The 14,379-nt window shown below is 42.2% G+C and overlaps 1 protein-coding gene across 7 annotated transcripts in view; it reads left to right on the plus strand.

Moving 5' to 3' along the window:
• GPSM1 (G protein signaling modulator 1) overlaps positions 1–14,379 on the plus strand; it is a 314,757-nt gene that overhangs the window by 229,104 nt on the left and 71,274 nt on the right. For 4 of the 7 annotated variants that reach the window (XM_069748154.1, XM_069748155.1, XM_069748153.1 and 1 more), the window contains 2 exons: positions 11,180–11,250; positions 11,485–11,649. In XM_069748154.1, the coding sequence (XP_069604255.1) occupies positions 11,180–11,250; positions 11,485–11,649 (236 nt within the window). Of the gene's footprint in view, positions 1–7,160; positions 7,304–11,179; positions 11,251–11,484; positions 11,650–14,379 lie in introns of those variants that run through there. The other 3 variants (XM_069748159.1, XM_069748160.1, XM_069748156.1) reach the window with 3 other exon arrangements.

Raw genomic sequence — 14,379 nt, forward strand, 5'->3', positions numbered from 1 at the left:
AGTTCGGCTACTTTGGTTTCGCCTTTCTTTTGTAATTTTGGTTTTCATCCTCGTTTTTCTTCTGGGCAGGTTGAGCCTTCTGACTGTCCTGGTGTGGATTCTGTGGTTGACAGGTTGCAGCTGATTTGGGCTCATGTGGTGGACAATTTGGTGTCTCAGGAGGAGGCTGAACGCTTTGCTAACCGTCATCGGTGTGTTGGTTCCCGGCTTCGGGTTGGGGATCTGGTCTGGTTGTCTTCCCGTCATGTTCCTATGAAGGTATCTTCTCCTAAATTTAAGCCTCGGTTTATTGGTCCTTATAGGATTTCTGAGATTATTAATCCGGTGTCTTTTCGACTGGCGCTTCCGGACTCTTTTGCTATCCATAATGTCTTCCATAGATCTTTATTGCGGAAATATGTGGAGCCCGTTGTTCCCTCTGTTGATCCTCCGGCCCCTGTGTTGGTTGATGGGGAGTTAGAATATGTTGTTGAGAAGATTTTGGATTCCCGTTTTTCGAGGCGGAAGCTTCAGTACCTTGTCAAATGGAAGGGCCATGGCCAGGAGGATAATTCTTGGGTTTTTGCCTCTGATGTCCATGCCGCTGATTTGGTTCGTGCCTTTAATCTGGCTCATCCTGATCGGCCTGGGGGCTCTGGTGAGGGTTCAGTGACCCCTCCTCAAGGGGGGGGGGGGTACTGTTGTGAATTCTGCTTTTGGGCTCCCTCCGGTGGTTGTTGGTGGTAATGCAGTTGTCTCTGGGCTGCAGTCCTGGACAGGTGTATCTACTGATTGCAGTTCTGACTGGAGTATTTAGGTTTGCAGGACTCATTAGTCCTTGCCAGTTGTCAATGTTTCTTGGGAAGGATTTGATCTCTGTCTGGCTTCTCCTGCTTATCTGCCAATTCAGCAAAGATAAGTGTCTGTTTCTTTTTCTATGGCACACAAGCTGTGTGCTTGTTTTTGATTGTATTCCTACTCTGAGTTTAGTAGTCTCTGGAGTTGCAGATATACGTTCCACGTCTTTAGTTAGATGGAGGAATTTTTGTATAATCTGCTGTGGATATTTTTGGAAGGGTTTTAATACTGACCGCACAGAACTCTGTCCTATCCTTTCCTATTTTAGCTAGAGCGGCCACTTGTGCTAAATCCTGTTTTCTGACTGTGTGTGTCTTTCCTCTCCTACTCACAGCCAATATTTGTGGGGGGCTGCCTATCCTTTGGGGTTCTGCTCTGAGGCAAGATATTATTCCTATTTCCATGTTTAGGGGTATTTAGTCCTCCGGCTGTGACGAGGTGTCTAGGGCTTGTTAGGTACACCCCACGGCTACTTCTAGTTGCGGTGTTAAGATCAGGATTTGCGGTCAGTATAGTTACCACCTACTCCAGTGAAAGTTTTCATACTGCTCTAAGGTCACCGGATCAGAACATCTTTAGACTCATACTTACTGTCCTTTCAGGAAGAGTTTACAGCATTATTCCAAATTATCAGAGGCAGTATTACAATGACGGGTATTACGGTTCATGAAAAAGCAAAATTTGGGCGTATAGCCCTAGCCAGCTCACCGACCGCCACAGGTGCTCGGAACTCTGTCAGGACTAGGCGTGATCCACAGCATACCAAGAGTAAATGTTCCAGCTCCTTAAAAAAAAATTTCTTTATTGTCCAATAGTTAAAATATCACAGTAGGCATAATCCCTTGTGGATAACAATATGCACAGAGCAGGCACTAATGATCCAGCTACGCGTTTCGATCCTACATGGATCTTTTTCACAGCTGACGGAGCCTCCGTCGAAATGCGTTGTGGTTAAACCCTATTCCTGTGTCTGACTTTCCTTCCAGCGCTCCTGTGACCTTTTTTCCACAAATCAAAACATTTCACTATAACACTTTTTTTTTATAAAATTGGGGAACCCGTCTAGTTTTTATGCTGTCCGTGGTTCACATGACAGCTTCCCTGGAGATCACAGAAGCCAGATAATCTGTGATCAGCTCATTATTAAAGGACCCTTCTAACAAATAGGGACTGTCCAAAGGGGTCAGCCTCTTAAATACCAACACAGGAGTCATATCAGATGAGCCAAAGAAATCTTTTACATGATCACCTACACTGCTCTTATTATTTCCCCAGAGGTATGTAATTCCGGTCGCAGAGTATTGTTCTCCATCTTCCTCAGTCCCTGTGAAGCTCCTCTCGGCTTCTTGGTGTATTGTTATCATAGAGGCCTAGAGACAAGGCAGTTCTCTTGATCCTGAAGGAAGAACATTGCCAAGGAACAGGCTTTGAACTTCCAGAGATACAGGATTTAATGACCACAGGAGACCTGACGGTAATTACTGTCAGCCGGCGTTAGACCTGTACTAGTAGCTGAAGGAATGTTGACCATTATCTATAGATACGGAGGAACCTTTCCTACTGTCTGAATACAGCTATTGTTATATGGGATACTAAATTGGAAATATTCTTGCTGCACGTGGCCTTTGTGGAGCAGTCATTTCTAGGAGTGAAGCTTTACAAAGGGCCTTGACCCAATTCTGGAATTCTATCTTAGAGAGAACATTGATCACTCTCTGGTTGCATTAGAGGAGAAATAATCCAACGATCGGATTAAATTCTCAATACAATTTAATTATTTCATTAATTCCTTTTAGGGAATTTCAGGTCCTCCTTTGTTGTCCACTAAGACTTGTCAGCAAGATCCTGGGATATATCAAAACTGGGGCAAATTAAAAGTGAAGGAGTGGAATTTGGTTGTTTAAAAGTTTTTTTTTTTTATCCATCTTTTAGTTGTTGTTGTTTTTTTATTTTTTTATTTAAAACATATTTGCTAACTCTCCTGAAACATCTGTGAGGCTCCAGGGGAGTTGGCAAATTTCCCTTGCAATAACAAACCACTTCATCCTGGAAATGTTCAAGAATGATGTCCTGTGGCTGACATTGGGATGATCTGTGGTTAGATGAAGCTCCAAAATTAATTTGAGTTTTCTACGAAGATGTTTATTGGGTCATTGGAGATGGTATGGTCTTCAAAAAAGGTGTGCCACACTTAATATCCATCCTAAAAATATGTCAAGTATGATTGAAAATGCAGTGCGGACACAGGCGGCCCAGGTTCTGCTGAATGGCTTTATATCGGCCGGGATTTGCCCACATTCTGCTAAAGGATTTTGGCACATGCAGTAGAAATAATTGAGGTTAAAGGGGTTGACCTGGACTTTTACGTTGATGGCCCATCCTTCGGATAGATCATCAATGTCTGATTGATGAAGGTGTAATACCCCAGACAATCAACTATTCCTGGTACAAAATATTGTAAATCACTATATAATATATAATAGTTTGAGGCTCAGAGAAGTTCCATGTCATCTTATGTCTTGGAGATGAAAATGCATTATGGAGTATTAGGAGTGGACCAAACGAACGGTGTACACTTCAGTGAGTACCATCAATTTACCAACAGGTGGATCGTTTCTAGAGTTGGACTGGCCTATCGGGAAACCGGAGAACCCTCCAGTGGGCCCACCCCCTGGCCAGCACCACAACTCCTGCCTCCTTCATTTGGCTGCTCTGCCCTGTATTCTGATGTGGTGCAGAGCGGTGAGTGCGTTATCCCATACCCGGTGACGGCCGTCTGCACTGCTCAGCAACAAGTGATGTGAGGTGAACACTTTCTCACCTGCTGCAGCTTCTACTGATGTCATTGCGTTCGTCGCTCTCTCAGCTGCTCAATGAGATCAGTAGAAGCCACAGCAGCAGGGGATGAGAAAGTGCTCAACTCACGTCACTTGTTGCTGAGCAGTGCAGGCCGGCATCGGGTGTAGAATAACGCACTCACAGCACAGCCGGCTCCATCAGTGACTGTGAGACTGCACACAACACAGGTGTCTAGAACTGAGGTGATTTTTGAAGGGGATGATGTTACCAGACGGGGTGAGGCCATAGCAGGAAGCAGCGCTTTGCTCAGGCTGCTGGAGAGGACTCAGAGGAGGGAAATATAGAGCGGATTGAGGAGAGGACTGAGGGGCTGAATAATGGACCCTAGTACAGATGGTAGTGAGGACCCATGACTCGGTGTGAGTACTCTGAGGATATATTTTGGAAAGGGTTGATGTAACTTGACTGGGGCTGCAAAGGAAAGATGATGAGGGGCTGTTTGGAGAACGGGGGGGGGGGGGTGATGAGGGGCTATGTGGAGAAGGGTGGAGTGAGGAAAAAGCCTGTCCGTGAAATTTCTCAAACTAAACTGCGGTGAACTCTCTGAACTCAGAGCTGCACCAGGCGACTTTCTCACTGTGCTAGTTGTGATCTCACCGAGGTCACCGCAGTTCAGCCCGGCTGAGAACTTATCCTCAGTGACCTCTGGCAATCTCGATGACGTCACCAACACTGCTCACCGATGCTCACAGCAGCTCATTCACCAGAGGATCTCAGCCTGGAAGGTTGCATCTTGGCACCGTCCAGGTTGAGAACTGTTTATCCCCCAGACATGGATTACAGCGTGGGACAGGACAACGGACAGGTGAGGGATATTGTTGTTTTTTATTTTTGTTTTATTACAGGAGACGAGGGCTTCGGTGGAATTAGGTGAGGTCGTCAGTATGGTTTAATTTAGATTCATTAAAGGAGTCTGTGTCATTCTTTCAATTAAAGAACTTTATTCTGGCTGTGTCTTTATTTACCATATGACTATAGGATTAGTAATGGATAGGTGTCTTATAGACGCCTCTCCATTACTAATCCGTGGGCTTGATGTCACCGGGCAATACAAAGGTGACATCAACCCCACAAATATGAACCCCACTTGCGACCTCTACAGGGCAAGTGGGAAAAGCCGGGCAAAGGACCAGAATTAGCAGAACTAATAGATGCACGTTTTTTGGGTGGCTGTGGTCTGTTGTTTTAGGCCAGGTGGGCAATAACAATGGCCCCTTACCAGCCTGAGAATACCAGCCCCCAGCTGTCTGCTTTGGCAAGACTGATTGGCAAAACCGGGGGGGATCTCATGTCATTTTTTGCAATTATTTATTTCAATAATTTAAAAAAAAGTGTGGGGACCCCTCTGTTCTTGATAACCAGCCTTGCTAATGCTGACAGCTGTCAGTTTTGCCTGTTTGGTTATCAAAAATACAGAGGAACCCATGCGTTTCTTTTTTTTCTAATTATTTAGAGCACAGACTGATGAATACTCCCATCAGCCGCTCCTGCTCTTGCTGTTATTAGCAGCTGCAGGCGTAGGCTGATGGGAGCAGTAGTCCCATTAGCCGACACCAGTGACCGGAGGTAAACTTTATACATACGATCACTGCTGCGAGCTCATGCTGTCATTTGACAGCGTTGGAATCGCAGCTGTCTGACTGGTGGTAATGATTTTATCGCCAATCAGAAGCGGTGTTTGCTGCGCCATCATGCACATGACAGCATGGCAAACACTTGATGTCCTGGTCCCCCATTCAAGTGAATGGAGTTCGGGTATTGTTCCCAAACTTTTTTTTAAACTGTTTGACTGGACCCGAATATACAGAGGTCCGCCCATCTCTAATTCTGTGTCTAAAGTGTGACTGGTGTGCGTGTGTCCTGTGTTTAGCATGTAACTGGTGTGTGTGTCCTGTGTTTAGCGTGTGACTGGTGTGTATATTCTCCTATAGCAATATTGTATTTCCAATTTTTCAAAATTCCACATATACATAATATAGCACTTACTTATTTTTTTCTATGGCAGTAAAGCAGTTCCAATTTTTTAGATTTACCATTCTAAACAATCCAAAGTGCAGCTTTATATTTTCTTAGTACTGGTGTGTGTGTGTCCTGTGTCTAGCATGTAACTGGTGTGTGTGTCCTGTGTCTAGCATGTGACTGGTGTGTGTGTATGTGGCACGTGTCTAATTAATGCAATCTTTCTGTTCTTATGAAATATAATTGTTCTCGGCAGCACTTGACTTGTTTACACAAAATTATCTTCTGCCAATGAGGATGTTTTTAAATCAAGCATAGAAATCATTGCACCCAACATATGAACGTTTTACTGGTTTATCAGGTGATTGATTGGACAGATATATAGTTGGAAAAAATTCCCTGATTATCAGCTTGACAAGATGGAAGCTAAGGGAAGACTCTGCAACTAGTACCCCTTAGGCATGGTGGGCATCAAGAATGATTTTCTTTGGTGGGCCTAAACTACTCCAGTCCTACGCTGGTCATTTCTACAAAGAGTAGTGTCCCACAGGTGCTCCCACAATCTCCATCCATAAATGCAACCATACAATACCTGTAAGGCACATCGTCAGAGTGCCTACATAAACGTAAACTGCCAATAACAGTGCTTATCCATGTGGAATAGTTACTGGTGAACGCACACGCCGTAGCCCCGACGCACGTTTCGTGCTCTGGTTGTGGCTGGTTACTAGACATCCACTCCCTATTCTCATCAATCAGAATAAATCAATATTTATATACTCCACTAACATGACTTATGGTGGCTGCAAATTCAGGCTCGTAAATTAGATATGAATAATAACATTCTGCCTCGGTTTTAGTGATACTTTAAGGTTCAAAGTAATCTAACCTTAGTGGTGCAAACTTTTTTTTTTATCTCTTGCACCTTATTAAAAAGGGATTAAAACAACTTTTGGCCCTCTAGGTCTGCTGTGCCATCTTCCGTGGCTTCAGGCCCCTTGGGTAAATGGCGCACCGCTCATTGTGCCAATCCACTTGACCCACATGCAGCTCCTCTCTTGTTTTTTTTGCTGTGCAGAGCCAGTGAACTGAAATGGGAGCAGTTCAGTGAATGTTAAATGTATCTAAAATAATTTCCATGTAAACCACACAGCGAAAGCTCCCAGCATCCGGAATCCAAACCATCCAAGCTTGGTGTCTGTTCACCTTTTATTTTTTAACCTCTTGCCAATGATCATTTCTTCAGAAACACGCCCCCAACAGTGGACCGTCTCCTGAAATCCGGGCCAGTTCTTTCAATGCAAAAAAGAAAACTTTTTCTGAGATCACTGTAAAAAAAAAACCTACAAGACAGAGAGAGCATTTAGAGAGAGAGAGCATTTAGAAATACCCTGAGGATTTCCGTTAGTCTACTCTCCGCTTGGCAATCGCTGCAATAAATACTTTAAGGGAGGGGGGGATGCATTGCAAAGTATCCAAGACAGAATTTAGATTCAGAAGCTGCTGAGAGCTGGAAAGAGAACGGGCAGCGGATGACGGGACACAGCAGCGCCACCAGCTCCTTCATCCACCACCATTAGCATCAGGCTCTATCAGGCAACCGCTTACATAAATGTGACTATTAACATGGGCCTAAGTAGTTAAAACTGTAAGTATTCTAATTAAATCTTCAGGGGGGTATAAGATGAGTAGGGAGTAGGGACTCAATTCTGAGATACAGAATGGGTCATGATGGGGGCTAAAACTGTAACATGCTAAAGAAAAGGCTAAATGCCATTTTTTTCCCCCTTAAAACAAAGATTTAATGCCAACAATTTTATGGAACTTAGATAAAAACAAAAGTTACCGTAACTTTTTTTTTTGTAAGAGGTCATAAGACGACCTTGTGCTTTTTTTTACTACTATTATGTGTCAACTATATGATGGTATGAATGGGATTCTGAAAGTTTGCAATTGTAATTTTTCTCGTTCGGCAATAAAGGTGTAAGTCCTGTCATACTTTTTGTACTTTTTTTTGCACACAAGTGCTTTATCTGGCTAATCGCCCCTATACACATTAGGCTACAGATGGTCGAACCGGCCAATATAGGCATGATTGGCTTACAGTCTAATTTGTATGGGGCCTCCTGACTCTTCTCTATCACATGATGTCTTGGGAGAGAAGCATCTGGCCTGTTGGAAGTCCAAAAGCTGAGCTTTTTCTTCCCTGAGCTGAGCATTGCTGTGTATGGAGGAGTCAGGGGAGACAGCTGTCAGCCAAATATGGGGATCTTAACACAATTCAGTATTTTCATTGGGCATTGTTATTATGGTGATTATTATTTGGACATTTTATGACACTTATTATTTTTCTACTATATTGTGAAATTATGAGAAAAACTGTCTTAAAATGGCAAACCAGGTTAATTTTCTCCAATAACTTTTTAGTTGTGTGTATGCAATTTTTGTACCCTAAAGCCGGGGCTACAGAGAACACTTGGCAAAACTCTACAGTATGGCAGTGCTAGTTGGGAGTAACAACCAAACCACATTCTCTCTCATTATTGTGTGACGTAGCATCTGTAAAGCATGATATTTGGCCATGCAAGGTGTGTCACAGCCAAACGTTCCCAATATCTCCCCCCTGCGCCTAAAGGTCTCCATACACATTAAATGACAGTCGGGCTGGCCCTCCAGTTGATGTGTAGGGGCATCCCACCTCTTCCCGACAGATGATGTCAGACAAGAGAAGAATCCAACTTGTAGAAATTTCAGTCAATCCTTTTCCTTTCCGAGGAGATAAGCTAATGGACATGGAGTTTGTCGGCAGCTTTCTTTCCTCTCCCAGTTGAAAACACATGAGCAGTTACAATTACAGGGGTGGGGGTGTCGGGGATGTTTGGCCAACAGCGATCTTTTGTGCGGCAGCTTAATTCTTCACCAGCTCGAAAGTCACCATCTTGACTAGGTTGTAAATATTTTAGATTGGAAGTGGGTCTTCTCCTGACTTTAGACTCGTCCTATATAAAGCATTGGCTGTTTGGATGAGAAGGACAGTCGCCGAGTCATTATCCACAACGGCTTTATATCCTGAGATAATTACCTAAGCCTCAGCAAAATATCTTGAGTGCTCATTAATAGCTATCCTCTACGATCATTATAAAAGGTGGCCCTCCATACCTTTGTTCAGTTCACAAGAAAGGTGCCGTAAATCACATACGAGAGCCTAAGAGCATGAAAGCCCTAAGCAAAATATTAGATGAGAGCATTTCCTGGCCTGTAGAGCAAAGCTTTCATCAACGGATGTCATACTTCTCCAAAGACTTTGAACTCAGGCTATCTAATGGTGGACGGGCGGCCGTCTAGATTATCTCATCATCTGGAAGATACAGGACCTTATTTTAGGTTTCCTTTTTTTCCATGTCCATTTGCTAGTGAGTTTAATGTTCTCTTAAAGGAGTATAAACGCAATTTGTAGACTAAAGACTTAAGACTTGTTATCACATTATATGGGGTTCTCCCACAAATCTGTCAAGTTGTTAAAAATAACCTTTTTAGCAATTTTTTTAAATTATTTTATATGGAAATCTGGTGACAACCAATATTGCTACCATTACAGATCCCGTAAGCAATGTCACCCAGCTTTTTAATTATTTTAGTGAATGGCAGATCGCTCCAGATACACCGCTCTTGTGGTGTTGGATAAGATGTTGGCGAGCATCCCAATCGGAGCAATGGTGGCCATATTGCTTGTATATCTTATGGCTAGTATTTGTGTAATTGTCACCATGTACATTTCAAATTTCAATACATTTAAAAGGCAGCTAAACGTATAATGCTCTTTTTATGTCTTGTTGATAGATAGGGGAGAGTCCTGAGGCCCCCATTATTGCGGAAATTAAAGGTAGAAGCGCCTAGCTAAGACATTAGCGAACACATAGCGATGTAAGGCATGACTGACAGCCAGTCGTCAGTACAATGCTGTGCGTGCACTCATGTATTGAGGAATCAGTGGGGGTCTCTAGGCCGGGGCCCAAATTTTCAACTTGGCTCGTAAGGAGCTGTAACATGTAAAAAAAAAGTTTACAAGTTTAGTTATACTTTAAGGCCCTGCACCCATTTTGGGTATGGTTTTGCCATGCCAAATCCTTTTTTTGGCCCATTTGCTGGACTGTTCGAGGAAGCAAAATCAGGGTTGTTGGCAAGCATGTATTTGGGCTCCATACCTATAAGGGTTGAATCAGACATCCGTTTTTCGTGTTCAAGCTCTATTTTTGTTTTTTTATGGATAGAACTTGTATGTAGTATTTTCATCATCCCATTTTTATTTCAGCGCAAAATCATGGAGACATAACCAAAACTTGATCCAAGTGTCGTATCAAAGTCTGCACTGCAAGTCTTTATGGGTCCATTAAAAAAAAAAGTCGCTACACCAAGCTACAAAAGTAATATGCCACAAAGCTTCATCATACCAAGCAGTGTGTAACATTTTAATTCACGCGCTGCAAAAAAAAAATGGTGTAAAATAGTCCTAGAAAACAAACAAACTGTGTTTTTCAGCAGTCAGAAACCGCGCTGCATTTATCACTGTGGTGCAAGTGAGTGCCATTAGGTGGAGGGAGTCCATGACTGACAGCCTTCTTTATAACAGTTTGTATATATGGATAGCTATCATCCACTGAGTAGGGCAAGTTTAGGCAACCTGGGCAAATGCGTGAGGCCTGAGATTGATATAACCAGTAACATATGCTGAGATTACAAGTTCCCACAAGATCAGGTATAAATCTTCCCACACTACGTATGTCCATCGTGACCTGGTCTATCTAGTGCAAGGCCTAAGGGAGCAATGTCATGGCCCCCTCACTAATCATTACACAGTCTTCCTCAATTTTTTATACGTTTTCATGAAATTAAAAAATGATAAAGCATTATCAAACTGTATGAAATATTTAGTTGAACATGCACTACTTAAAGGGAGTCTTATCTCCAAAATCCTTATTAAGGTTCTTGTAGGAAAGCTTGCAATAAAAAAACTTTTATGATCAGGCAGGACATTTTTTTAAGAATGATGTGTGATCGGAGCCTGTGCGGGATTTCAGAGGAGGCCACACAGGCTCGAATGAATCAACTGTTGTCAATCAATACATTAGGAGGAGGGGGTAAAAAAAAGTCAGTAAAAGTCGCAGAGATGGTGCTTCGAATTGTATGGCCCTGCCCCCAATGCTCTTAATTCCTCATTTGCATATGGACAAAAGAAAATGTTTGCAAAAAACTATCTTGCATCTTTTTAAAAGAGACACAAAGTTTTGCTTAGTGCAGAGTGTCCTATAAGGACTTTGAAAGGAAAATTACAGACTTTCTTTGAGGATCAAAAGGATCTTTAACAGGTCTCCATTTTCCGAATGTGAAGCAATAATATGTGTTCTGGGCCTGTCACTGCTAACGCTGTTGAAATTTGTACATGTTCTGAAATAATATAATGCCAATAAGGTGTCTGCTGAGATGCTGAACAAAGTGTAATGTGCCTTTTTATTTTTCCTTGTAGGAGCCAGACCTAAAAGGCAGCATCGGACAAGTATGGACAGCTTAGACCTAATAAAGTTTCCTTCAGAAAAGGTGAGCCTACTGACGTCAACAGCAGCACAGAGATCCTAGGGGGAGAGGGGAGGAGAGGAATGGGGCATGTTAGATGTCAACATGTACAATCCTTTGTTCCCAAAGGAGATACCGTAAGTTGCTGTCAGATATATCTGCTAGCTGCTTATTCTGCTTTCAGAAATCTTTGTATAAGATTTGTGTGATGAGGTTTATGCAAATTGAGGGCTTAAGAAATACATTTTTTTTTCAAAGACGCAAAATGGTGACAGTCACCACACCCCAGGTGTAAAAAAGGACTTCTCTACAAAACCCGCGAGGAGTAAAAAATATAAAGAAAATCAGTGCTCTGCAGACTCAAAAACACAGGAGGGGACCGCGGTGAATGCAATGGATGTTAGAGTCCAAATGCCTCATCTGGTAAGAAATCATTATTACAAACCATTATCTACTGCAAAATTAAAAAAGTATAAAATTCCAGATTACGTGATGAACATGGATAGAGAAAGGAAACATATAAGAAGGTATCGGGCGTAACACAATTTAACAATAAATCGTAAAGGGGTTTTCACCGATCGTTCTGGTCATTGGAGCTGGACAGTCTGTAGCTGTAGCTGACATTACGCTCACAGCGACAGCGCGGCTGTTGGTCACATGACGACGGTGAGCTGGTAATGGCGGCAATACTGTCCAAGTACAGAATATGCTATGCTGATAAAACCATTAATCTGAGCTGTCTATTAGTTGGTTTCTCATACAGTGTCATACAAAATTTTTGCCACCCTTGGTCAAAATTACTTTTATTGTGAGCAGTTAAGCAAGTTGAAGATGAAATGATCTCTAAAAATGCCTTAAGTTAAAGACGGCACATTTCCTTTTGTATTTATATAAAAATATATATATATTTATTGTCATTATTTTAATTTTAAAAATTACATAAAGGGAATTGGGTCAATTCAAAAGTGTAGGCACCCTTTGTGTGCGCAGATAACTTTGACCAAGGTTTCAAACCTTAATTAGCATGTTAGGCTTATGGCTTGTTCACTATCATTGTTAGGAAAGGCCAGGTGATGCAGATTTCCCAGCTTCATAAAAACCCAGCCTCCTTTAACCTTATGCCAAAAAGCAGCAGCCATGGGTTCTAAGAAGCTGCCTAGCACTCTGAAAATGAAAATGTTGGAGGCCCACAAAGCAGAAGAAGGCTGTAAGAAGATAGCAAAGCATTTTCAAGTTGTCATTTCATCAGTTCAAAATGTAATTAAAAAATGACAGTTCACAAGAACAGTGAAGGTCAAGATAAGGTCTGGAAGACCAAGGAAAATTCCAGTGAGAGCTGCTCGTAGGATTGCTAGAAAGGCAAATCAGAACCCCCGCTTGATTGCAAAAGCCCTTCAGAAAGACTTGCCAGACTCTGGAGTTGTGGTACATTGTTCTACTGTTCAGAGACATCTACACAAATATGGCCTTCATCACCATAAAATTCAGCATCAGAAGTATGCAAAAGAACATCTAAACAATGCTGATGCATTTTGGAAAAAAAGTCCTGTGGACTGATGAGGATAAAATAGAACACTCTAACAACAATGATTAAAGGTATGTGTGGAGAAAAAAGGGCACATAATTTCAGGAAAGAACATTTTGCCAACCATTAAGCATGGAGGTGGATCAATCATGCGTTGGGTCTGTTTTGCAGCAAATGGCATGGAGAAAATTTCTCGGGTAGAGGGAAGAATGGATTCAATCAAATTCTTGGTGTAAACATAACACCATCTGTAAAAAAGCTGAAGTTGATAAGAGGATGGCTTCTACAAATGAATAATGATTAGTGTTGAGCATTCCAATACCGCAAGTATCGGAATTCCGATACCGAGTTCCGATATTTTTGTGATATCACATGACCGCTCAGCGACCAATCACAAGCCGCGACGTCATCGAAGGTCCTTAACGCGCTCATTCTTAGGAACGGAAGCATGGCGGTTGCAGCGGTGACAACCAGGGCACGTCCGAGGGTAAGTATATCAATATTTTTTATTTTTATTCTTTATTTTACACATGAATATGGATCCCAGGGCCTGAAGGAGAGTTTCCTCTCCTTCAGACCCTGGGAACCATAGAGGATACCTTCCGATATTTGTGTCCCATTGACTTGTATTGGTATCGGATATCGGTATCGGCGATATCCGATATTTTTCGGATATCGGCCGATACCATCCGATACCGATACTTTCAAATATCGGACGGTATTGCTCAACACTAATAATGATCCTAAACACTACCTTAAAATCCACAATAGATGACCTCAAAAGGCACAAGCTTGAAGTTTTACAATGGCCCCCACATCATTGAAAATCTGTTGCTAGACCTCAAAATAGCAGAGCATGCAAGACGACCCAGGAATCTCACAGAACTGGAAGAATTTTCCATGGAAGAATGGATGAAAATCCCTCAAACAAAAATTGAAAGACTCTTATCTGGCTACAAAAAGTGTTTACAAGCAGTGATACTTTCAAAAGGGAGTATGCCAAAACTTTTGCATTATTTTTTGTAATTTTTATAATGTACAAGACAAAAATATATATATTTTTTGCCTTAAAAAGGCCTTTAACTTTAGGCCTTTTAGAGAACGTTTAATTTTCAACTTGCTTAACTTTTTACAATAACAGGAATTTTGACCAGGGGTGCCCAGACTTTTACATGCCACTGTACATTTGGATAGGTTTTTTTTAAATGCCGGTGACTATCTGTTTTATTTTTGTTGGTATAGTTTAGAAAACAGTTTTCATATTATGACATTCATGTGTAATGCCAATTTGTGAGATTGCCATCAATGAAGATATGTTGTCTCAGGCATTATTTCCATCTTACATATTTATTTCCCTGCTGTGGTCTCGTCATGTTTTGCCTTTAAAGGGAACCTGTCACCCCGAAAATCGCAGGTGAGGTAAGCCCACCGGCATCAGGGGCTTATCTGCAGCATTCTGTAATGCTGTAGATAAGCCCCCGATGTTACCTGAAAAAGGAGAAAAAGACGTTATATTATACTCACCCAGGGGCGGTCCCGCTGCTGGTCAGGTCAGATGGGCGTCTCTGGTCCGCTGCGGCGCCTCCCATCTTCATTACAAGACGTCCTCTTCTGATCTTCAGCCACGG

The sequence above is a fragment of the Ranitomeya imitator genome, chromosome 2, assembly GCF_032444005.1.
Source record: "Ranitomeya imitator isolate aRanImi1 chromosome 2, aRanImi1.pri, whole genome shotgun sequence".
In the NCBI taxonomy this organism is placed as follows: Eukaryota; Metazoa; Chordata; class Amphibia; order Anura; family Dendrobatidae; genus Ranitomeya; species Ranitomeya imitator.